This window comes from Balaenoptera ricei, chromosome 15 (genome assembly GCF_028023285.1).
Source record: "Balaenoptera ricei isolate mBalRic1 chromosome 15, mBalRic1.hap2, whole genome shotgun sequence".
Classification (NCBI taxonomy): domain Eukaryota; kingdom Metazoa; phylum Chordata; class Mammalia; order Artiodactyla; family Balaenopteridae; genus Balaenoptera; species Balaenoptera ricei.
Window position 1 is genome coordinate 66055111 of NC_082653.1, and position 26538 is coordinate 66081648.

The 26538-nt window shown below is 43.3% G+C and overlaps 1 protein-coding gene and 1 non-coding gene across 3 annotated transcripts in view; one reads left to right on the forward strand and one right to left on the reverse strand.

Moving 5' to 3' along the window:
• Positions 1–26538, forward strand: part of IQCK (IQ motif containing K) — a 128559-nt gene that overhangs the window by 6022 nt on the left and 95999 nt on the right. For both annotated transcript variants that reach the window (XM_059898350.1, XM_059898351.1), the window contains exons 2-4: positions 3614–3678; positions 5700–5829; positions 7163–7260. In XM_059898350.1, coding sequence (XP_059754333.1) covers positions 3614–3678; positions 5700–5829; positions 7163–7260 — 293 coding nt within the window. The remainder of the gene's footprint in view (positions 1–3613; positions 3679–5699; positions 5830–7162; positions 7261–26538) is intronic.
• Positions 1855–1927, reverse strand: TRNAW-CCA (transfer RNA tryptophan (anticodon CCA)). The gene has a single exon. It is a non-coding gene; the product is annotated as a tRNA-Trp (tRNA).

A 26538-nucleotide genomic window follows, 5' to 3' on the forward strand; every position in this document is an offset into this window, starting at 1 on the left:
GTGGGGGACACCTGGAATCCAATTTACAAGCTTAGGTAACTAAAAGATTGTAAACATTTGTAAATTTAATATACCTGATTTTCTTAAGAAGTTCTAATGCCAAACCAGCAAATTTTTCTTCAGTACTCTACAAACTTAATAAATTCATGCAAAATTATATGGCTTTCAATGTAAAAAGCATCAGTCGGTAATCAATTATATGTTTTAAATTGAAATCGCAAGGTGACAGTGACAAATTCTCAATTATGCCAGATTCTCTTAAATCTTACAGAGGCTTGAAATAAAAAACACATCAGATTGTCCTGAAGCAAATGTATTTTTCCATACTTCTAGATAATCATATAACTGTATATCTTTTGTGCTTGTAGGATGAAAAAGTTTGTATATTTTCCATCAAATTTCTCCTTGGGAAAAATATAAATGGCAAATAAATCACAATTAAAGAAATATAAATAAAAGTAAAGTATCATTTTAAATATGTATGAGATCGGTTATACCCTAGAGAAACAGGCAGACTTACTATTAGGAGTGTGAATTATTATAAACCTTTTGGAGGAAAATTTGGCAATTTGGCCCAAATTTTAAATTATTTTTTTCTTTGAAAGAACAATTCCACATCTAAGAGTTAATCCTACAAAAGTACCTCCTTTCTGATCAATGATGTATGTATAAAGATGCTTACAATAGCATTGTTTGTAATAATGAAAAATTGGAAGCAACCTAAAAGCCCACTAAGAGTACACTGGTTAAATAAATGAAGTACCTCATATAGTAGCAGCATTGAACGAGTTCCATGATTCAGCGCCTAGAATGGATTCTGGCACATAGTGGGCTCTCAATAAATACGGATGAATGAATTGATAAAGAGTCAAAAGTAACTTGCTGTAGTGTTTGTTTTGTTCATTCATTCATTCATTGCTTCGTTCATTGAGCTGCTGACTTCCCTGGCGGTCCAAGCATGGTTAAGACTCCACACTTCCAATGCAGGGGACGTGGGTTCGATCCCTGGTCGGGCAACTAAGATCCCACATGCCGTGCAGCCAAAAAATTTAAATTAAAAAAAAAAAAAGTACATTCATTCAGCTTCATATTCTTTGGGAATGTGATGGTGAGCACAAACAGACCCAGGTACATCCACATCCCACCCCCCAAAAAAACACAGTCTTTTAGAAGAGATACTCATTAATTTTTACAAATTTCAAATAAGGGTAAGACTTAATATGAGTTATGCAGAGTAAGGACACAGTGTTATCAAGTTCTATGCTCGGATGATTTGACCTAGTCTAGGATATCTAAAGTGAATGAATGTATTTGTGAATTATATACAAATGTTAGTAAATGCATTGGAAAAGTTTTGGTTGAATCTATGCCAATTCCAACAATGGTTATGGGTTGTAATGGGATTAGGTATGACTTAGATTCTACATAAGCCATCTCCATATTATTTGGAATTTTTCTCATAATAAGCATGTATTGCTTTTGTAATCAAAGCTATAAATGTATATGTATCTTAAATCCAAACAAATAGTTTTCATACCACGTTGGTGATTCTCAGTGTTTGGGGGAAGAAGGTGAATTTACATTTTTGCTTGAGAGGAAGAAATAAAGTGGTAGAGCTAGAGTTGCTGTGGTGGGCAGAATTCTCAGATGGCCCCCAAGATTCCTGCCCCTAGTGCACATACCTCCCAGTTATCCAATCAGAAACTAATTTAGGCACTGCTGTCAAAGGATTTTTCAGATGTAATTAAAGTGTGTAATCAGTTGACTTTATATTTTTTTTTCTAATTGAATCTGTAGGTTTTTTGTTTATTTGTTTTGTGTTTTGGCCACACTGCACAGCTTGTGGGATTTTAATTCCCTGACCAGGGATCGAACCCAGGACCCCAGCATTGGAAGCTCAGAGTCCTAACCACTGGACTACCAGGGAATTCCCTCAATTGACTTTAAATTAAGAAGACTATTGTAGGTGGGCCTGACCTAATCAGGTGAGCCCTTAAAAGAAGTCAGAGAGATTCAAGCAGAAGAGACGACTGTTGCTTTGAAGTAGCAAATATCCAAGAGTGAGCTGCCTGGACCTGAGGGCGGCCAGCCTCTAGGTGCTGAGAGCAGTCCCCATAACAAGCCAAAAGAAAATGGGAACTTCAGAGCTACATCCACAAGAAACTGAATCCCACCAACAATCAGTGAACTTGGAAGAGGACCCCAGCCGTCAGATGAGATCACAGCCACGGCCAACACGTTGATTTCAGCCTGATGAGACCCCGACCCATACCCAGACTCCTGACCCTTGGGAACTGTGAGATAATAAATTTGTGTTAAGTTGCTAAGTTTGTGGTAATTTGTTACACAGCACTAGAAACCTATTCTAGCTAGTATTGGGAATCAAAATTGCTTAAAACCTGCATCCTGACATACTAGTCCCCAACCTGATACCTAGGAATTGAAAAAAAGTTGAGAATTGCTCTACCACCTGATAAGGAACTAGGTAATGGAATAACACTTGCCTCCAATACAAATGCATCAACCTCATCTCACCCAGAAACTTTGTTTTCCCTTATCACTGCAAAGCAACTATGCAATTGCCTTTGAAGCATTGACCTTTCCGGAAATATTTCTACCAGTCTTTCCCTTAAGGGTGTAACCAATATAGTCATGGGCATTTTCTTTCTGTCTCTCTCTCAGCAATAGTTGTTGTTACGCTGTAGAACTTATGTGGAATATTCTTTGCATTAAGCTCCCCAGCAGGTTGACCGTGATCAGTCTTGAAACCTGGCAATTGTTCTTCAACTCACTGCATGTTAGAATCAGCTGGAGGACTTTAAAAATACTGATTCCCAGCCTCTTGCCCCAGACTTATTGAATCAAAATTTCTGGGGTTGGGCCAAGACATTAGCATTTTCAAAAATCTCCTGGGTGATTATAATGTACAGCCAAGATGGAAACTTACTGGAGCTTACAGTAGAACCTCTCCAATTTTAAGTGCATGCAGGTTACCTGGGGGTCTCGTTAAAATGCAGATTCAGATTCAGCAGATCTGGGGTGGGGCTTGAGATGTTGCATTTCTAACTCCCCAGGGATGCCGATGCTGCTGGTCTGTGGGCAATGCTTCGACTAGCAAGGGTTTACGGGATTGCTTTTCCAGCCATATACCCCAATCTGGCAGCCTTAACTTCACGCCCATCCCCATGTCTGTCTGAGATGGCTCATCTTGCCTCTGTCTCTTTTATTCTGCCCCCCTATACCTAACACTCTCCTCTTCTTCTTTTTCTCCCCTCTCCTTCCTGTATGCTGTTGGTGTCTTCCCTTAGCCACCCTCCTCATTTTCTTCCTCTTTTTATCCCTTGTAGTTATAATTTGGTGGGCAAAATCTAAATCTACCTTCTTGGGAAGAGTCTCAAACTCTTGCATAAAGCCTGGAGTCTTTCATGCAAGAGAAGAATCATCTCTTACCCATTTTAAATAAACACCCTGTAATGGCCAATTGTTTTTTCATTTTTGTAAACCACCAACCAAAATAAAATTTAAGGATATTTTATTCAGAGGAAAGGGAATTATCCACAAGCTTTAATGAAGTATGGAATTGAGGGGGTTTTTTTTCCCCCACTCCCTTCAGAGTATGAAGCTGAGCTGCCTCCCTTTCCAGAAGGATATAAAGTCAAACAAGAAGCTGTGGTTACTGTGAGTATCACCCGGGCCCCAACCTAACTGCAAGGTTCTTACATGAAAACAGCAGTGGTGGCTGGTGAGCATCAGACAGTGTCATGAGTCAGGGAGGGGGACAGGAAAGGCATTGGAACCAGCACCAGAAACAGGGCCAGTCATACCTCTGCTGCTAATGATGTGACTTAAAGGGCATCACACAACCACTTTGAGCCTCAGTTTCTGCATCTGTTAAATGGAGCAGATAATCCTTGACTAACTCACAGGGCCTTTGTAGGGCTCAAATGAGATCCTAGATGAGGAAGGCCTTTGCAGTGGATTCAACATCATGTCCACGTTGGGGACAGTTTTGCAGATGGAGCAGATTTCTTTTTGCATAACTGGGTGGGCTAAGACTGTACTAAGGAAGGAGAGAGGGCCAAGGACAAGGCAGCCAGGAAGGGAGGCCCTAAGGCAGTATGCTTGGAGTAAAATAGGGACTTAATGGAGTTTAAAATAAAAAGGTAAGGCTCTGAGAAATGAAGGGACTTGAGCAGGGTCACAGGGATGGGACAAAAACCTAAGTCACTGGACTTCAGTATGTCACTGCAGCTGCCCCCATTAGAGATTCTGTGTCTAAGAACTTTCTTGGCCTGTGATTGTTCCTTTTTCATAGCATCCTGTTCTTGCTTTATGAATGCAATGCTTTCTCAAATTCTCTGCAGATACTAATTACAGTTCTCTCCCCTGAATTATTTTTGCTTCTTCAGGGTCAGTTGTTCTTTATAGATCTTGATCCTTGTCTTTTATGCTGTTGATGTTCTTCATCTATGTAGAAAGTTTTGATTATTTATTCAAAATTTAAAATGCAGGCCTGAGTGGATATTTCTACATAGTTGGTATAGTTTTCTTCTACTGTCATACATGTTGGTTTGTTTTCTGGATGGGTCTCTTCCATGAATAGATACACTGACTGGGAGCTCATGGGGAGTGATTGTCCACTGGCGGACTTTTCTTCAGGGTCAGCAGACAGGGACTCCCTATTTGGGGACTGGGCTGGGAGCCTCCAAATCAATGTTGAGGTTTTTTTTTTCTCTTGACCACCAAAATGGCACCCTGAGTAGTTCTACTCCTTCCCAGGCTGTTTGTTTAATTTGTTTACAGAAGATTCATTGAAAAGGAGGGAGAGCAAGATATAAAAAGCTGCTGTGAATGCCAAAGGGGGCAGAAGCATGAGGAGGGGGTATGGGGCAGCAAGCCAAGGGGTCCCCAGCCAGATTTTCACTTAACCCCTCCTGTATATTGTTTGCTTTCTCATTCCCACACTCTGAGGAACTGAACCTATGAAGCCCTTTGGAATTCTGGTGGGAATGTGGACTCTCGTCTTCTGGGGGCAGTTTCCTCCTGTGGATTCTGACCTGCCACTCCTCCTCTCATCTGACAACAGACTTTATTCTGTTTCTTTTGTAAATTTATTTGTTTGTTTATTTATTTATTTTTGGCTGCGTTGGGTCTTCGTTGCTGCGCCCAGGCTTTCTCTAGTTGCGGCGAGCGGGGGCTACGCTTTGCTGTGGTGCGCGGGCTTCTCATTGCGGTGGCTTCTCTTGTTGCGGAGGACGGGCTCTAGGCATGCGGGCTTCAGTAGTTGTGGCACACGGGCTCAGTAGTTGTGGTTGGCAGGCTCTAGAGCGCAGGCTCAGTAGTTGTGGTGCACAGGCTTAGTTGATCCGCGGCATGTGGGATCTTCCTGGACCAGGGCTGGAACCCATGTCCCCTGCATTGGCAGGCGGATTCTTAACCACTGCGCCACGAGGGAAGCCCTATTCTGTTTCTTTTGGAAATGTCTGGAGATCTCTCATCCACTGACAGCCCTCCCAGTCTTTGTTATGGGTTTGTTTCTCGGTTGTCCTTTATAAGTGTCTTGAGAGAGAAAGATTTGTGCTCAGTATACCCCCTTGAACCTAAATTCTGACACAGACTTTTATTCTTTGTTATATTATAAAAGAAAATACAATGATTTAAACTACATGAATTGATTTCCCTCCCCACCGCCACCCCAGGCATCGCCATCGGAGGAAAGGGTTTTCTACGGCTTCAACACGGAACACCTTTACCCAGCTCCTCCTTTAGCTGTGGTCCCACAAGTATCCTGTCCTCAAGCTAAACGGGAAACAATCGACCCAGAAACATGTACGTAAGGAAGTGCGATCTCAGCTCTGTAGTTCAGGACTTGTAACATTGCAAAACCATGGGGTGGCGACAGGGTGGACAGATAGACCTCAGGGGGACCACGTAATAAGAAAGAATGTGTTCTTGTTTTAATTTTTATTTTTATTTTATTTATTTATTTATTTATTTATTTATTTATTTATTTATTTATTTATTTATTTATTTATTTTTGGCTGCGTTGGGTCTTCGTTGCTGCCCGCGGGCTTTCTCTAGTTGCAGCGAGCAGGGGCTGCTCTTCGTTGTGGTGCGTGGGCTTCTCATTGCGGCGGCCTCGTTGTGGAGCATGGGCTCTAGGCGCATGGGCTTCAGTAGTTGTGGCACGTGGGCTCAGTAGTTGTGGCTCGTGGGCTCTAGAGCGCAGGCTAAGTAGTTGTGGCACACAGGCTTAGCTGCTCTGCGGCATGTGGGATCGTCCCGGACCAGGGCTCGAACCCGTGTCCCTTGCATTGGCAGGCGGATTCTTAACCACTGCGCCACCAGGGAAGCCCCTAATTTTTATTTTTAAGAGAAGTAGCCTTTATTCCACTGATGTATCTTTTCTGTTTTGAATTTTATTTTATTTATTTTTTTATACAGCAGGTTCCTATTAGTTATCTATTTTATACATATTAGTGTATATATGTCAATCCCAATCTCCCGCTTCATCCTACCCCCCCTCCTGCTTTCCCCCCTTGGGGTCCACTGATGTATCTTTAAGGTTGAAAAGGAAGAAAGATGATCAATAACAAGCATACTTAAGTTCTACATTACATACGAAGGGGGAAAATGTAAAGAGTAAAAGAAAATATCATGCTGTCTTGCTTTGTGTGTGGAAGCCAGAGATGCAGGCGTCCTCGTCTTCCTCCCTGAGTCCCTGTTCCTCGCCCTCCCTGGTGCCAGGCCCTCTCCCGCTGGCTTGTTCTTTTCCCTCAGCTAGTGGGCTTTGGGCTTTGGGCTTTGGTAACCACTATTGCTGCACCCTTAGGTCCTTGTACCCCCGCCCTGTTCCCCTCTGACCTCAGTTCCTACCACACTCCCCTTGCGTATTTCCCTCCAGCTACACCGGCCTCCTGGCTGTGCCTGTGGCCCCGGCCCCGTGTGGGACCCGGTCTACAGCCCCAACAGACTACAGAGGCTCAGAGGGATATTTTAAGTTTCTTCGGTAATCAGCCCAACTCAGCAGTCTGGAGTAAAATATAACATTTATGGTCATGTTGTTTAATGGAGAATACCTTTTTTTGTTCAGAAACAAATGTTTCTCCCAAATTACTTGAGCCATTTTGGACTTTTGGTGGGAATTTTTTGTTTGTTTTAGGTTCCCCCAAAGAATATTTGGAAACATTCATCTTTCCAGTTCTGCTTCCCGGAATGGCTAGCCTGCTTCACCAAGCAAAGAAAGAAAAATGTTTTGAGGTCAGTTGTTTTGTTTCTTTATTTCTAAATGCTCAATAATTCATTTTTATCAGGCGGTATCTCATTATCTTAGTACCATCAAGTGGCTGTTTTCAGAACGATCCCTTTGGGAGGGAAAGCCTTGTTTCAGTCACTTATCCAACTCCGGCCGGGACATCTAGTTGTGCACACACACGCACTGCCATCTGTCTGGCCACCTGGCTCTGGGGAGGTTTTCTGCCTCGCTTGGCCTCCCTGCCTGCCCTTCTCCTGGGCAGTTGGCATCTGCCAGGTTTCTTGGGTCTTCCTGCTCCCGTTATGACATGCACAGATTATAGCTCTCCTTCCCTCTTATCCAGCTCCGGATTGACCTTCCCACCTTGGGCCTCTCCCTACTCCACTTCATGCCAAATGCCACGAATGTACTTGCTTGAGGAGAGGCCTGGCCCATGGTGAGTGCTCGGTGACTGGTCATTATCATACTGCAGCCAGTTATCTGTATGAATCGAGTTCCAGTCCTGGCACACCGCCATGTAAATACCCCAGAGGCTCCCTCTTTTCTGCAGTTGGCAGGATACGTTGGGTGTGTGTCTTCCCTGCGCAGTACTAGAATTTTGGATGACCTATACGCAGAGAGTAAAACAGCAACAACATTTCACGTTGACCAAGTGCTTGCTCTGCTGGGTGCTTTGCTCAGGGCTTTATCATCACTCCCAACAGTCCTGTGAGGTTCCTCCTGATTCATATCGTCTGCATTTTGCAGATGAGAAAACAGACGAACAGATAGATTCAGAAAGGTGATCAAGGGTGAATGGCAGAGCTAGGATTCAAATCCAAATTGAATGATTCATAATGATATTTTAAAAAGTTGGCCGTAACTACAGTGCAAACCCCAATTTGTTTGACACGTGTCTTTAAAGCATTCACAGGTAATGGTGTCACCTACTTGGTTGCGCTTCAGCACAGGATCTCTCTGTGAGAAGAGGATACTGTCCTGATGCTTTTATATACCGAAGAGACAACGTTTTCACGTGCTCTAGCAAACACTCAACTTTCCTTTAGCGCTGCCTTGACCTTATACTGACCCTCCTGTGTCTTAGTCACCCCACTTTATACCTCCCCCTAATTCACTGCCACTGATCCATTCAGCATAACATTCCTTCTGACAGGCCTCACCGTGACAGTTGTGTCTTTAGTAGAAGCAGAAACGAATTACGAGACGTTGATCTGAAACCAGGCAGCACGCCTGTGAAGGAGGTGTTTAGGGTACACTGCTGGGCCACAGGACACCGTTTGAGAACCGTGGATCCACATAAGGACTCCAAGACCCCTCAGCCTGGCTTTCAAGGCCCTCTGCAGTCTTTTCCCTCCTTCCTTAGAAAGACATCTCTCTCTGTTCTCCTTCCTGGGTGATACCCTCCAGCAGATAGAACCACTTGGAGGTCCCTGTACCTGCCCTGTACTTCACGGCTTCTGTGCATATGTTCCTTCATTTTTTTTTTTTTTTTTTTTTAAGAAAAAAATCCTTGAGTTCTTCTTCTCTGCATATTTAAGTTCTATTTGTTTTTCCAAACTCAGCTCTGTGGCTTCTCTTTCAGGCCTATTATTCCCAAACCGGAAGCAATTGAACCCAGCCCTCAGATTTCAGAGTATTTCATCTATTCCTCTTCTAGTGGAAAATTAAGACATCCTTAATTAAGACATTCTTGACCCACAAATACACTTCATTTTATACATGTCTGTCTCCCCCAGTATTTTAAGTTCCTTGAGGACAGATTCTCTGATTTATTTTTGTATCTCTATTCAGTGCCTAGTATATTCTACCCAGTACCTAGCCCCTGGTGAATACACAGTTGGCCCTCAATAAATGAGTGCACAGTTGGACATCAGGGGAGCACCTCTACTACTGTGTCCTTGACCAAAACCCAGCTTTCTTCTACCTGGGAAGGCTGTTCTCTTGGGCTCATCCTTGGAGGGACGCCATGAAGGGGGGTGAGAGAAGAAGACATCCATCTATTTCGTGAGTTAGTCAATGTAAGAGAGCAGTGGGTGGCAAATTCCACTGCCTAACCCTCCTTATATATTAATTATGCAATTAACTAGTAAATTGGGCTTTGGTTTATGGCATATTGATTAAGAACACATCTCTGGAGTCAGGGTTACCTGGTTTTGACATCTCCCTCCACCCCAGCTGGCTCTACAGCCTTGGGCAAGTTATTTCATCTTTCTGAGCCACCATCTTTTCCTTATGTGTAAAATGAAGATGATCATAGCACCTGCTCATGGTGTTACTGAACCAGGGTCATTTGCCTGATGCACAGCAAGCCAAATACTAAGGCGCTGAGGTTTGCAGCAGAGAAAGGGTTTATTCACCAGGCAGCCAAGTGAGGAGATGGGATAACAAGTCTCAGGTCCACATCCCCAAAGGCAAGGGGCTTGGGATATTTATGGGTGAAGAGTATACCGTCAGAGGTCCAGGGGAAGGTGATTGGAGGCAGGAAAAGGGTGAGGTAATCACTGCTCTGCACAGGTATATCTGAGTTACATGCTTCTTTCTTTTTTTTTTTTTTTTTTTTTCCGGCTGCGTTGGGTCTTCGTTGCTGCGTGTGGGCTTTCTCTAGTTGCAGCGAGCGGGGGCTACTGTCTGTGGTGGTGCGCGGGTTTCTCATTGCGGTGGCTTCTCCTGTTGCAGAGCACGGGCTCTAGGTGTGCAGACTTCAGTAGTTGTGGCGCACGGGCTTAGTTGCTCCGCGGCATGTGGGATCTTCCCGGACCAGGGCTTGAACCGGTGTCCCCTGCATCAGCAGGCGGATTCCTAACCACTGCGCCACCAGGGAAGCCCCTGCTTCTTTCTTCATGGGATGCATGTTCAGAAAATAGAGGTGCTAGCATGATATGAGGGTGGAGTTTTTGGCTCTCTGACGTCACAAGGTCATTCATCGGACAACTGTGTAGGCCCAATTTTAGGGTCGGTGGTCCCAACCAGTTTTAGCCTGCTTGAACTTGACAAGAGCTGACTCCAAGTTTCTGAAAAACAGCTTAAGCCACCGTTACTATAGCAACCCATACGTCAGAGGTGTTATCTATAGGAGGCGGTTACGGAGTCTTGTGATGTATTATCTAGGCTACATGAAGCTTGGAGGGTATGCAATTTGCAAAAATAATTAAGGCATGCTTGATCAGTGAAAGCAGGTTATAAGCAGAGGGGCTTTTAACAAGCAGTTCCCTTATCTGCTCAAGACAAGCTCAAGAATTTCTGTTAGCCACCAGTTTCGGTTAACCCTATGGGGCACAGTTTCAATGGGATTATCATGCTGATGAAATGAGGTAGCCCATACAAAGTACTTAGGGCAGTCCCTGGAATGTAGGAAGAACTCAGTAAATGTTAACTTATTATTGATCATTAGTATTACTGGGCTACAGGTTCTCCCCAGGTAGGGTGGGTTACACCCATTACCTGAGTGGGCTTGCTCTTGTTCCTTGGCTACCCAGAGACCTTATTCAGCGCTTGGTCCCAGCTCCCCCCCAAACATCTGATTACACAAGGACTTCATGAAGAAGGTTTATTTTGCTGATACTTTCATAGGGAGGTGGGAAGAGGGCTTTGTTGGCATCTATCAAGCAATACTTCATTAATCCTCTCTAGAACCACGTCTGTCCTCTCCAGGCACCTCCCCCCACACAGCCTCTCCAGACCCCTTTTGGGTCCTGAACAATTCAGCTCTGGCTCTCAGCCTGCATAGCCCACTCAGCAAAGAAAAGTGCAGCATTCGGCTTACCCTTCCTTCCTCAAAATGCAATTCAACCGCTAGTCATAGCTTTCGGTGGGTGGGAGTGGTGGTAGGGGGCTTCACACCTCTCACCCCAACAAAGACAGAATGGCAAGGTTTTCTTCATATTGCTCTGGCAGAAATTCTTAGTTTTGAGACACAGGCCTGGTGAATTCAAATGTGGGAAACCTTAATCCTGCTATATTCTCCTGATATTCTGGTACAGACCAGTTGTCCTGATTGAACCAGAAAAAACCACAATGATCAGATCCCCATTTTCATTAACATGAGAAGCTGCTCTGCTGAAGGGGACTCTAAACAGAAAAAGCTGGTAAAATGAATGCCAGCAATTCAGGTACTGACTGTCCATCCAGGTCACGGTGGTCCCCTCACTTGTGGTTTGACTGCTGCTATCATAATAGTTGGTGATCGTATTAATGGTCAGAGAAGCTATTTCACTGGTTAGTTGTCTACTGTGTGTCATCACTGGTCAAATTGCTTTATACGCATCATCACATTTCACCCTTACAATCAACCTCTAAGCCAGATCCCCTTTTGCATCAACCGCTTTTTACAGAGGAGGTCCCTGGAACTCAGAGAAGTTGAGCGTTACCTAAGATCACCCAGCTAGTGAGCAATGGAGCAGGTCTTCAACCAAGGTTCAGATGCTCCGAGAGCCTGTGCTTTCATCCCTCTCAAAAAATGGGGCTTGGAGGCTGTCCTCTAAATAGCTCCAGGAAATACAAAGTTTTTTCATTTGTAGTTCTTTTCTGGAGAACAGATTGCTACTTGCCTTAAGTTATAAAATCTAAACTGCTTCTAATTCTTGTGTATGTTTCATTTGCTCATTTGGCTTCCTCTGATGACTTAATTCTTGTCCCCTATTCGTAACTGAGCTTCCCCTCCTCTGTGTGGTGTTAAACAGGGCAAGGTGTGGCCGGATGGAATGGTAGTGAGGCTGGGGGCCAGAGAGCAGAGCCCTTGGCCTGACCCTGTATGTGTCAGATGGCCTTGCCTCTCTGGCTTCAGGTCCTGCTGCTAAATGAGAGAGACCAGACAATCCTGCAAGTCATATTTCAAGGATCTTTCTTTTTAATCCTGCTGTTGGCCAAAGTATATTCAGTGTACCCTGCCTTTTATTAGCTTGATCTTGATCAAAGGATGGAACGCAGTGATTAAACAGTGAAATGAGCACAGTGAAATAACCTTTGTTTGGATATGTGTGAGAATATCTGCAAACAGATTAAGCCACCCAAGTTCAGTTCCTTTCAACAAACATTTATTAAGCCCTACTATGTGCTGATCATGGCGCCAGGCCCTGGGGACCCAGAGAGGACAAGTCTGGCCCTGTCCTCAAGGAAACCACAGATGAGTAGCAAAGCCCTCGGTAGCTGAAAGATAAAGGTAGCTTTTATTTTCTTCCCCTTTGTATCTGTTCTCTTTTGCTCCTCCAAAAGAAGAATGAATATGGAGAAACAGCGAGCGTGGATCTGGTGCTAGACATTCACTTCTAGACCTTAAGGCAGCTGTATTCACTTGTGCAGCCTTTATTCTAATTTATTCACCTATTATTCTTCTAATTTATACAAAAATCAGCTAAAAGGACAGTAATTAAGATTTTACATTGAGGGTTGCGTGTCTAATTTTTGCCCATAAATAATTTTGTAATGAGGGGGCTAGAAACAGTTTCCAGCCTCCAGGCAATGATAGAACGCCTTTAAAGGATCAGAGAAATTTCTATTTGTATTAGAGAGTAATGAGGCATCCTTGTGCCAACTCATACTTCATCTTTGACATCCCACGGATGAGCTGCCACTGGGACTAAATGAAAACAGATGAAACTTCAAATGCTGCAGGTGCTTGAATGGAGCATTAGACTTTCAATGCTATAATGAATGATCACAGGATGTAAAAAAAGTGGGTTCTTAAAACTGATAACTTGCAAGAATTGATAAACTTTACAGGCAGCTAGACACCCTGGAGTCCTGTGTGACCACTTCCTTGCAGCGTGACCCTATGTAATCTGTGAGGAATCCTCAACTATTAAAGGGAGGACAGAGGTGCTCTCGCTACCAGGAGGATGACTCACTGAAGGGTGCTCACAAGCACCGTTGAATGTTACCTTCCTGCCCCGCCTTCCCTTCCATCTTCACCTGGAAGTTCAGTATTTGAATGCTTCAAATAGGTAAGATGGGTGAATTATCATTACTTCTTTCATTTCCTGATTCAGGATTTTAGGATTTCTTAATTAAATTTGATTCCCTCCCCACCTCCCCCCTGCCCCCGACATCGTCTTTTTTTTTTTTTTTCTTAATTAATTAATTTATTTATTTTTGGCTGTGTTGGGTCTTCGTTTCTGTGCGAGGGCTTTCTCTAATTGCGGCGAGCGGGGGCCACTCTTCATCGCGGTGCGCGGGCCTCTCACTATCGCGGCCTCTCCTGTTGCGGAGCACAAGCTCCAGACGCGCAGGCTCAGCAGTTGTGGCTCACGGGCCCAGTTGCTCCGTGGCATGTGGGATCTTCCCAGACCAGGGCTCAAACCTGTGTCCCCTGCATTGGCAGGCAGATTCTCAACCACTGCGCCACCAGGGAAGCCCCACGTAGTCTTTTGTGGGTTATTTTTGCTGGCTTAAAAATTACATAATTGCCATCTCATCATTTGTCAGACCCAAGTGGAGCTCCTCTTATCCAGATCTGCACAACAGATTTGCATTTTCTTGATTCAGCTCTTCCTCACATCCTGTCATTGGGAATAGATGCTTAAACTGAATGATAAGCAGCCTCCAGCCAAAATTACATAACGGGAGCATTCTTATCTGTCACCCACAATTGAACTTGCATCCAAATGGCTCTTGAACAGCAGCATAATTCATTGTTAATTAGGGCCATTCAAATTATATCTTGAAACAGCATTTATATTAGGTCACTTAAGAATAATTGCTGATTTGTATTTTGCCCTTAAAATGCTGACTTCCAGTTATTTTTTCGTGCTTTCCTCCTTTTCTGTTTTGTCCTGTGATATTGTTCCAGCAATACCTGGAGCATAGTAGGGACCCACTAATAGTTGTGGGATGAATAAATGAATATGATTCTGCAAAACTCAGAGCCTACTTTTAAGATCATCATTAAGTTACAGGAGCACATGGCTGTTACATGCAGGAGGTCATTTACTAACTGTACCTGCACTGCTTGGATTGATTACTTCCGGAGGTAGGTAGGCCATGGGGAGGCTGTCTGGGTCTGTCGGGTCCCCTGGAGCTAGAGCTGAGGAAGGAACAAATCGTCTAAAACTGAAGGAGCCTCACAGCCAGTGGAGAGCCAGAGAGTTGAAAAAGAGGCTGGAATTCAAGAATAGTAGTTTCTAGCACATTTAGAGCCCGTACTTTGTGCCAGACATTGTTCTAAGCACTTTAGCTGCGGAAACTCATTTAACGCTCCCAGCAGTCCTCTGATATGGGTGCTATTCTTGCTGTCTTACAGATGAGGGCCGTGCGGCACCAGGATTAATCAACAAGTCAAGTACACAACTAGTAAGTGGCAGAGCCAAGAGTCAAACAAACAGCCTGTTTCCTGAGTCTAGGAATTTGACCACTGGACCATGCTGACGGCAGGTCTAATGGCTTTCAAAAGCAGAGGCTAGATTTGGATAGGAAAGATGATCTGGGCACTTCCCTGGTGGTCCAGTGGCAAAAACTCCGTACTCCCAATGCAGGGGTCCCAGGTCTGATCCCAGGTCAGGGAACAAGATCCTGCAGGATGCAACTAAAGATTCCACATGCCACAACTAAGACCTGGCACAGCCATATGAATAAATAAATATTAAAAAAAAAAAAAGATGATCTGGAGGCTCTAGAGAAGAGGACTAAGATGCTAGGCAGGCCTGGGGCAGACACCTCGTGGGGCAGAGCCTTTCATTAGATTGTGCTGTGAGCACCAGGACACCTCAAGGAAAACCAGAGAGAGAGGCGACACCTAATGACTCAGCTATAGAGCATTTGGTCAGTTACTCACACGCCTGGTGTGTGTGTGGGTGTGTGTGTGTCTACGTGAATGAGGAGGTCTATGGTACGTGGTCCAGTGGTTCAGAACCTGGCCTATGGAATCAGACAGACTCTGCCCAGGACAGAGTGTGCAAGCTTGATGATTTTGATTTCGATTCATAATAACCCAATTTTTTATATATGCCATTTTAGATATTATGAATTAGACTGATGAATTTCATAACCAAATAGTTTGCTTGTCATTAGATATTTAAATCTTCCAAATGCTCAGAATAAAATTCAGATTATTTAATAACCAGATATTTCTCTATTCCTTAATTTTTAGAGAATACAATTGGAGGACTAAACCATAAATATATGATTTCCATGAGTTATGTCAGCCTTAGAAGTAAATGAAGACCCTGCTCATTTCATGATATGAATTCAGCAAGTGAAATAGATTTCTTTAATCCTTTCCCAGATGGTTGTTTTCAACTATGTGTAAAAAGGTCAGAGAGAAAATTTAAGTGGCATCTGTAGGGCATTACACTGATCACCTATAAATAAAGTCGATGAGCCTTTTAGTTTTGCTGTGAAATTAGCTGGGTGCTAGCAGTGGTTTGTATGTTGTTAAACAACTATACTCTGTGAAAGGTAATGACTGGAAATGGTTAGTTTGTACAAATAGCTGGTAGAAGCATATCTGCGGGCCGATAATAGATATCGTACAGGCATTTCCCGAATGTAGATAATAGTATCCAAATTGTTAGCCAATAAATGAAAAATCACATGTAAGTTGGGGGAGAGATGACACTTTTGGAGCCTTTGCTCTCCTATATTATATTTCAGTAGTATTTGAAAGTTTTTAAATAATAATGAATTATTTTTGTAATCAGAAAAAATAGAAGTTATAAATAAATAGCAATTTCCAACCCATCTATTTGACCTTGCCTCCCTGTCTAGGTTATTTTCTTTGTCTCCTTCATGGTCACTGACACACTGTGTAAACCACCTCATCTCTGACTTTTTACCATTCATTCTCTTTAATGTGTGACCCTCTGGCACCAAAAATGCTCTGGTTCAACTCTTTTCAAGTTTCCTTGATGACCCAGTACTGCCAAATTCAGTGGCCTGTTCCAGGGACAGAGCAGAAAGGTGACCAATAGAGCAGGAGCAGAGTGAGCAAACGAGGCGGGAGGTGAGGCCAGCGAGGTCGCTCTGCGGCAGCCGTATCACGTAGGCCAGTGAAGAGTGTGGGTTTTATTTTAAGAGCAATGGGAAATCATCAGAGCGATGGCTCTCAACCCTGTTGGTCCCACTCTCCCCTTGTCATCATATATTATAGCGCCCTTCTTTTTTTTTAATATTTATTTATTTATTTATTTTTGGCTGCGTTGGGTCTTCATTGCTGTGCGCGGGCTTTCTCTAGTTGCGTCGAGTGGGGGTTACTCTCCGTTGCGGTGCGTGGGCTTCTCATTGCGGTGGCTTCTCTTGTTGCAGAGCACGGGCTCTAGGCGCGTGGGTTTCAGTAGTTATGGCACTCGGGCTCAGTAGTTGTGGCGCACGGACTTAGTTGCTCCGCGGCATGTGGGATCCTCCCGGACCAGGGCTCGAACCCGTGCCCCCTGCATTGGCAGGCGGATTCTTAACCACTGCACCACCAGGGAAGGCCTATAGTGCCCTTCTTAACTATCCTGAAGTGAAATGCTTAGTCATACTACCTATTTATCAGTTACCTGATTGATGTATTGTTGACAGTAAACTACCTGAAAACTTCATGGCTGAAAGAAACAATGATTTATTATTTTTTTCTGCCAGTGAGACTTGGCAGTTCTTCTGTCAGTCTCACCTCGGCTCACCCGTGTGGCTGCTTTCAGCTGGTGTCGAGGCTGCGCTGGGAGGTCCAGGCTGCCGTCACCCACCTGTCTGGGGCCTCAGTGCTGGCTCTTGGCCCTTCAGCTCCTCTCTGCCTGGCTCTCGTCCTCCAGCAGACCAGACCAGGTCCTTCACCGCCTGTTCTTTTCAGGGCAGCTTTCCAAAAGGCCGAAGGCAGACGTGTAGGGCCGGAGCTCTGGAACTCCAGCATCGCTTCCACTGCATTGCACTGCTCAAAACAGCTCACGAGGCCAGCAACTCAACAAAGCAACTCAGCAGTGAGCAAGAAATGGACTCCATGTAGAAGAAGTAGCAGGGTCACATTGCTAAGGGGCATGGACCCAGGAGGCATGATCAATTCGGGGCCACTATCATCGTAATCTATCCGTACAATAATTTCAAATATATGTATGTAGTGGCCATTTATATTATAGTGGGCTATAATATAAATGAGAAAGAAAATAAAAATCACTTGTAATATAGGTAACATGTATCTCCTTTTTCAAAGCTCAAATAAAACTACACTAGAAGGTATTATGAGGTAGTCACTTGCTTGCACCTATGCATAGACTCACAATGAACAGAACAGCTACAAAAGGCAGAGTCACATGTGTTATATCAGTCACTCAAATCATGTAAGTGATATTGTCCTTGGTGATATGATTTTCTGAAATGGTGAGAAACTCAGGTTCTGAATAAAACACGGTACAATTTTCTCTTAATATACATGATAGTTGCTTTTCTGGAAAGATCAATGTATATGAAAACCATGCAGAAAGACTTTGTGTTTATATATTAAATGGAGCTAAGTTTTAGATTCAGATCATTGTAAACAGTTTTTTACCTAATAAACATCCAGTGAGATTTTTGAAAATATTTAGGCTTCAGACAGGTTTTTGTTTTGTTTTGTTTTGTTTTGCTTTACACAGGACTCATAATCGCAGGGCATAGAATATCTCTGGTTCAGAAGTCTAAATTGGGTCTGCAGGACTGTGTTCCTTCTGGAGGACCTACGGGAGGATCTATCTATTTGCCTTTTTCCGTTTCTAGAGGCCGCACATTCCTAGGCTCATAGCCCTCGTCTATCTTCAAAGCCAGCGGTAGTATCACTCTGACCTCTGCTCCCATCATCACATCTTCTTGTCTGACTCTTACCCTCCTTCCTCCCTTATAAGAACTATTGTGATTACATTGGTCCCACCTGGATAAGCTTCCCATCTCATGATCCTTAATTTAATCACATCTGCAAAGTTCTTTTGCCGTGTAAGGTAACATTCACGGCTTTTTGGGGATTAGGACCTGGACGTCTTCGTGGGGTAATTATTCAACCTACTGCACCCAGCACATCAACACTGTTTATTTTAAGGGAAAAACATTCAGAGGGCTGCAGGGCCAGGTAGATAATGAAACAGGCATGGAATAACAATAAAGAGACACCAGGGAGTGGTTGGGACTTGTGGCCACCACAGAAGCTCACGCACTACAGGGGCAGCTGCTACGTTTCTCATTTCCTACTGATCGTCACCATGCAGAACATGGGCTCAGTGTGGCCATATCTCCTGAGTTTTCAATAGAAGCCCCCAATTCAGATTTTACCATGAACTGTCCTGATTAATTTTTAAGACTGTTGACAGTTAATTTTCTTTCTTTCTTTTTTAAAAAATTTCTTTATTTTGGGCTTCCCTGATGGCGCAGTGGTTAAGAATCCGCCTGCCAGTGCAGGGGACATGCGTTCGAGCCCTGGTCTGGGAAGATCCCACATGCTGCAGAGCAACTAAGCCCATGCGCCACAACCACTGAGCCTGCACTCTAGAGCCCACGAGCCACAACTACTGAGCCCACGTGCCACAACTACTGAAGCCCGTGTGCCTAGAGCCCATGCTTGGCATGCAGGCTCTGTGGTTGTGGCTTGCGGGCTCTAGAGCGCAGGCTCAGTAGTTGTGGCGCACGGGCTTAGTTGCTCTGCAGCATGTGGGATCTTCCCAGACCAGGGCTCGAACCCATGTCCCCTGCACTGGCAGGTGGACTCTTAACCACTGTGCCACCAGGGAAGCCCAACAGTTAATTTTCAAAAAGATTAAACACAGCATGCCAAACAGAGCACATTTGTAAGCTAGATCTCACCAACTGGTGATCTCTGGTTTGTACTCTTAGCTTCTCCTATGAGTTCCTGGTCTGCGTTTCTTCACTATTTGCTGACTGTCCACCCTGCCCATCAGGACATACTGATCCCCCCCCACCAGACCACATCCTTAGGAACATAACTACTACCATTTATGAGGTGTCTCCTTTATGCCAGGTTCTGTGATGCTCAACATTTATTTACAAGGTCTCACTGATTTTCAAGATCAGCCTTGTGCTATAGGTGGTGTTCTTATCATTCTTTAAATGTGGAAACTGCAGACTAGAAAGAATGAACACCTTTACCTGCACACACAGGTTGCTGAGCTAGTTAGAGGCAGAGCCAGGATGCCAACCTGTCCTTCTGACTCTAAGGCTCAGCCCTTAACCACTCCAGGAAATCAACTCCTGACCCAAATGGTGGAGGCTGCAGTCCACCCCTGCCCCTGCAGGCTGTTTGCAGTGCCCTTGCTGGCCCCTGCTGGCTCCTGCCCTCCCACCCAGACTGGGCGGCATTAGCTCAGTCTGGATCCAGACCCTGTGCCTGCCTCACCTGCCCTTTGGATCTGGAATCTGTTCTTGAGATCTCTTGCTTTTAATCCCCACTCCTTTAAAGGGCTCTTGGCCTTTGCCCATTTTAAAAAAAGAGGTAAGAATGGAATGATTATTATACAAGTAATACTTGCTTCATGTAGAAAAATTAGAAACTACCAATAAGAAAAACAAAGTCAAACAACCAAAAACCCCACATCCGTCATAATTCTAGACCTGTTAATGTTAAATATCTTGGTAGGCTTTTAAAAATTCACGTATACTCATACTTATATATTTAGTACATACTAATGTATTTTTTTTAACATTATACTCACTGTTTGTAACTTGCAATTTCCACTTAGCAATATATCAGGAACATCTTTCCTTAATGTCACTTATAACAACTCCCTGGACTTTCACAGTGGGGCTGCACCTTGATGCATTGAACCGATTGCCTGTTGTTGGGCATATAAGTTTCCGGTTTCATGGTATGCTAAGTGATACTTCACTGAAAATTATTGCTTATATTTCTTTATGCACTTGGGGACTCTAGTTGTGAACATCCTCTTCTGTCGTCAGTCTGCCTCAGATAAGAAACCTTTCCCCACCATGCTCCCTGGATTCAGCTGCTAAATCTTGTTGATATGTGTCTTCGGTAATGATTTTTGATTCATCCATTCAGCAGATATTTTTAGACTCTGATTATGTAAGGAAGTATAATGTGGTAGTTAAGAGCAAGGGCTGGGCTTCCCTGGTGGCGCAGTGGCTTAGAATCCACCTGCCGATGCAGGGGACACGGGTTCGAGCCCTGGTCTGGGAAGATCCCACATGCCGTGGAGCAACTAAGCCCATGTGCCACAACTAGTGAGCCTGCGTGCCACAGCTACTGAAGCCCGTGTACCTAGAGCCCATGCTCTGCCACAGGAGAAGCCACTGCAATGAGAAGCCCGCACACCACAACGAAGAGTAGCCCCCGCTCGCCGCAACAAGAGAAAGCCCGCATGCAGCAACAAAGACCCAACGCAGCCAAAAAAAAAAACAAAAAAGGAGCAAGGGCTATTTTAATATTATTTGATCCTTTATGCATAGGTATTATTTGATAAAATTTTAAAAAAAATTTTAAGAGAAAGTATTAGAATCGATAAAGCTGGGTTGGAATCTCAGTTGGGCTACTTACTTGAATAACCTCCTATCATCAAGTCTCAGTTTTTCATGCGTGAAAGAGGGACCATAATGTCTGCCTCACCAGCTTGTTCTGAGCATCAAGCTAGATCATGGGGGTAATACCTGGCACATAGCAAGTGCTCAATAAATAACTTGATACTGTTATGATTATTCTTAGGCCCTGTGGGAAGCACACGGAGAATAACAACAAGGAATATCGCAGTGGCCCTGATCTTAGCCTCTCCATTTTCTATCTCCTATTGATCTCTGCCTTTTATTGACTTGACTCTTATCTATTAATCTGTTCTGCCTACTTGCACCGTAGACAACAGGTTAGTATCCAGGCTGTAAGGAATTCCTATAAATCAATAAGAAAAAAGAGAACAATACAATAGAACTATGAAATAGAAAAATAAACAAAGGATAGGATCAGGTAGTTCACAAAAAGGGAGACCCAGAGAGCCAAGAGCAAATCAAAAGATGCTCAGTCTCACTAATGTTGAAGGAAATAAAAATAAAACCACAGTGGTATCATGTCTCACAGATTAGCAAAAATATAAATGTTTCACAATATAAGAAATGGTTGAAGCTGTGGAAAAGGGAACTTTCATGTACCAGTACATAATTGGTACCACCCTTCTGGAGAACAAGTTGGCAGAACTTTCTAGTAAAATAGAAAATAAACATACTATTTGACTAGGCATGTCTCTTCTAAGGTTGTATGCTGCTGCAAAAACTCTCAATAGTTGTACACAAAGAGCTCTGAAGAAGGACATTAAATGCAGTATTGTTTGAAATATAAAGAAATGGAAATGACCATAAGGTCCTTTGACAGGAGGATGTATAAATAAAACTTTTTTTTGAACAGCTTTATTGAAGTACAATTTACATACCGTAAAATCCACTATTTACAAAAGTGTCCATCATAGCTGAATGGATAAACAAAATATGGTATATCCATACAATGTAATATTATTCAGCCTTAAATGGGAAGGAAATTCTGTCATATGTTACCACATGCATGAAACTTGAGGACATTATGCTGAGTGAAATAAGCCAGTCACCAAAAAAGACAAATATTGTATGATTCTGCTTATATGAGACACCTAGAGTAGTCAAATTCATAGGGACAGAAAGTAGAATGCTGGTTTCCAGGGCCTGCGGGAGGGGAGATGGGAAGTTGTTGTTTAATGGGTGTGGAATTTGTTTTGCAAGATGAAAAGAATTCTGGAGATTGGTTACACAACAATGTGAATGTACTTAACACTACTGAATTGCACACTAAAAAATGGTTAGGACAGTAAATTTTATGTTGTGTATATTTTGCCACACTTTTAAAAAATGATTTTTAAAAATCCACTCATTTTAAGTGGAGCAAATTTAGAGTTGTGCACCACAACCTAATTTTAGAACATTTCCATCATCACAAAATATCTCTAGTGACCGTTTGCTGTTACTTCTCATTCCTACTCCTGCCCCCAGGCAACCACTAATCTATTTTTTTTATCTCTATAGATTTACCTTTTCTGGACATTTCATGGGAATAGAATCACACACAATATAGTCTTTTGCATCTGGTTTATTTCACTTAGTACAGTGTTTTTGACGTTCGTTTATGTTGTAGCAGGTAACAGTACTTCATTCATTTTTATTGCTGAATAATGTTTTCATTGCATGGACTTCGTTTTGGGCTTGCTTCCAGTTTTTGGCTATTATGAATAAAGCTGCTGTGAACATTTGATTACAAGTCTTTGTGAGCATATGTTTTCATTTCTCTTGGGTAGATACCTAAGAGTGGAGGAAACCAAGTTTTTAACCTGACCTTATTACATTTGATTCAATGTCATGACATTTAAATGGGTTCAGACAGCAGATCTCAATTTTTCATTTTGGAATCTAGCACCTAAATAGGAAATATGGCTCAAAGTTAAGGGCTGTTTCATAATGACCTGTTGTTACCAAACAGTTACCATCTATGTGATTAATCAATGGTGATTAATGGCAGTCACTGATAGAGTACTTCCTAAATGCCAGGCATTATTTCACATTGTGATCTCATTTAATCATCACAGTAACACTTTGAATGGGTGATTTTACTGTCCCATTTTGTTGCTGAGGAAACCTGAGGCTGAGAAGTTCACATGGCTCCTAAGAGGAGGAGCCTGGGTTTGAAGCAGAAGTCGGGCTTTGGAGCCTGGCACCCAGTTCTACTATGTCAATAAAGCTGCTAGTGCTGAAAAGACTTCCCTTTGCGACTCTTGGAATTGCTGTCAGATCCAGTTTGTAAACCGTGCAAGAAAATCTTATTATAGCTGTATAGTCATGCTTCTTTTCTTTCTTCTTTTTAACAAAAGCAACATTGATCACTTCATTCTCCATACTTGGCTGGGAGTTGCTTTTGTTCCTAAAAATCAAAGTCATCCTCAAAAGACAAGGCTTTAAAAAGAAAGCCAACAGGCTCTGACTTGAGGATAACCCCATGGTTGTCCTACAAAATAAAGGCAGTGGCTCTGTGGTAGGATTTTCCTGCTCTGCTCTAAAGCTTTGTCCTCTTGCTTTCAGGGGCATGATTCTGTGCTAGGTGGCTATGGTAGCAGTCTTGACTGGCCACTTGATAGGCAAAATGTTACCATTTGGCCATAAATTGCATTTCATTTTTTATACTCTGGCATCAGTTAACTTTTTGCTACATAACAAACTATCTCAAAAGCTAGTGTCTTAAAACAACCATTTATTTAGCTCACCGTTCTGCAAGTTAGCAATTTGGACTGGGCTCAGCTGGGAGGTTCTTCTGGCCTTGGCTGGGTTTGTTCATGTGTTTGTGGTCAGCTACCAGGTAGGCTGGGTGCTGGCTGGTCTAAGATGGCCTCAGTTGGGAAGGATCATCTCTGTTCCACTTGGTCTCTCATCCTCCATCAGAGTAACCCTGGATTGCTCACATGACAGCCGGACAGGGTTGCAAGAATTTGAGTAGAAGTCCTCAAGGCTCTTGAACCTGAGGCTTGGAACTGGTACAGTGTCACTTTTGCTGTGTCACATTGGCCAAAGCAAGGCATGAGGCCAGCCCAGATTCAAGGAGTGAGAAATAGAGTCCATCTCTTGGTGGGAAGACATGTATACAGGGAGGGGTGGAGAATGGCCCTTTTTTGCAGTTTACCTCTTACACTGCATTAGAAATAAAATGGATTTGGCAGCCGGTGGCAGGTTTGACTTCTGGCTCTAGCCTAGTGTCTTCAGGGAAGTTACTTGTCTACAACTTTCTCCTCTCCTCATTGGTAAACCACAGGCAGGATGACTGAGAGGATTACATGAGGTAATGTGTGAAGGAGCTAGCTCTGGAGTCCAACCAGGTTCAAATTCTTTTCCATTTACTCTTTTTTTAAAATTTATTTTATTTTTTTATTTTTGGCTGTGTTGGGTCTTCTTTGTTGCACGCGGGCTTTCTCGAGTTGTGGCGAGCAGGAGCTACTCTTTGTTGCGGTGCGCGGGCTTCTCATTGTGGTGGCTTCTCTTGTTGTGGAGCATGGGCTCTAGGCGCGCAGTCTCAGTAGCTGTGGCACACGGGGTTAGCTGCCACGCGGCATGTGGGATCTTCCCGGACCAGGGCTCAAACCCGTGTCCCCTGCATTGGCAGGCAGATTCTTAACCGCTGTGCCACCAGGGAAGCCCTCCATTTACTCTTAAGTGACTTTGGGGGAAGGTATTTAGCCTTTCTGTGCCCCTATTTCCTAATCTGTAAAGTGGGAATAATTATAAGAACCTAATAATATGTAGTTGTTGTGAGGATAAATGAGTTAAGTAAAATTTAAAAGAGTGCCTGACACTTGGAAGGCATTCATTACATGTAACTGTTGTTGACACTATTAACATTATCTTGGAAAATAACAAGTCTGTGAAAGGAATGTCATTTTCCCATGGCCCCTTCTGGGTGACCAACTGTTGCTTGAGTGAATGGAAGGTGGTATCCTTCTTACTACTTTCTGGATATTACACATGGCCAAGGATGGACTTTCCTCATCCTTAAAATACTAGTGCCTTAAAGAAATGATATTTATTTGTAAAAATCTAAACATAACTCTCAGAAATTATGGTGAGCTCAGAACCTGACAATGCAATATGAAGAGACCGCCAAGTGTTAAAGAGATGCTAGAATCACAGTTAGTGATTTTTTATTTATTTATTTATTTATTTATAAAATTTATTTATTTATTTTTGGCTGTGTTGGGTCTTCGTTTCTGTGCAAGGGCCCTCTCCAGTTGTGGTGAGCGGGGGCCACTCTTCATCGCGGTGCGCGGGCCTCTCACTGTCGCGGCCTCTCATTGTGGAGCACGGAAGCCATTTTTTAAAATGAAGGAAAATAAGATTCAATTGATTGGTTTTTCACAAGAACATATCTTAAAATAAGTCATTGAACTTCTTGGTTGTATAGAGACCTGCATTTCTCCTGCTACTTTTTAGGAAGAGAAAACCCAAGTCATAAACTACTCTTAGACCTAAAGGATGTTTAAACTGTTAATCCCTTAGAATAAAGGGTTATCCAGAAAATAGAAGAGGTGAAACAGAGCTTTCTTGAAGTCAAACCTCTGTGTCAGAAACCAAGTACTATGGATTTTTCCGTGCTTCCACTTGAAAGAGTATCTATCTGTTGCTGATAATGTTTTGAAGCACAGGGCTGCAAACTATGGCCCTTGGGGTCCGCCATCTGTTTTTGTAAGTGAAGTTTTACTGGAACACAGTCACACCCATTGCTTTCCATATTGTCTATGGCCACTTTTGTACTATAGTGGCAAAGCTGAAGAGCTGGGACACAAGCCTGAAATATTTACTATCTGACCCTTTCAGAAAAAGTTTGCTGACCCTGGTTCTGAAGTCCTGGAACTATCCAGATTTTTACAGTAGTAGCTGCTGTGGTCATTACATGGGAGGCTGTCTAAGGGAAGCTCAGCATGGAGTTTTGGGCCATGCTCACCCGAATTTAAGGCCCAGCTCTACCTCCTCCTAGATATGTGGCCTTGGACCTTGCTAGCATTGTGACCTTGTAACCTTAACCTTCCTAAGCCTCAGTTTCCTCCCCTGTAAAATGGAAATAATGATAACAATAATTGCTTCACATAGGGAATTTATGAGAATTAAATAAGATAATGTATTTAAACCATTTAGCTCAGTGACTGGCACAGCTATGGTGAAGAGTAGCAATAAAATAAGAACAAAATTAAATTGGAAAAAAGTTCCTTAGACCTGGAACAGAAGACTGGATATGAGGGCAGTGTGTAAGGAAGATGTGGGCTGAACCTGGCCACATGGGGTTTGGGTGGTGAAGATTAGGCTGAGAAAGGTGGATGCTCTTGCAGGACAGGGGCCCTGAATCCCCCTCTGGGCCCCTGGGGAGATTCCTTAAACTCTGTGAGCCTCAGTTTTCTTATCTGTTAAATGGGAGGGTGATAATCATAGTACCCACATCCCCACAGCTGTTGGAGGATTGAATGAGATGATGTGAGTACAGCATTTAGCTCAGTAAGGGGTAGCTGTTGTTATTAAGAATTGTGTTTGAAGAAGGGACTCAGAGAGGCAGATGTCAGCAAGTGAAAAACCAGAGAGAGGAGAGATGGGTCCAGGTTGACAGTGAAAGAAAGAATAAATCCAGTTTCAGGCAGGAATCGTGAGATGGATGAGGACAGACATACCATCAGAGCCTCTGCCAGAAGCTTCCTTTTGCACAGGCCCTGACACATCTTCTCCATCTTCTCTAAGCAGAGGGCATACCTTGAAGGGAATGTTCCAGACCCTTTGGTCTCTTGGAGACATGACTGTGAAGCTAGTTTTGCAAGTAATTTCAATACTGACATAGGAGTTTT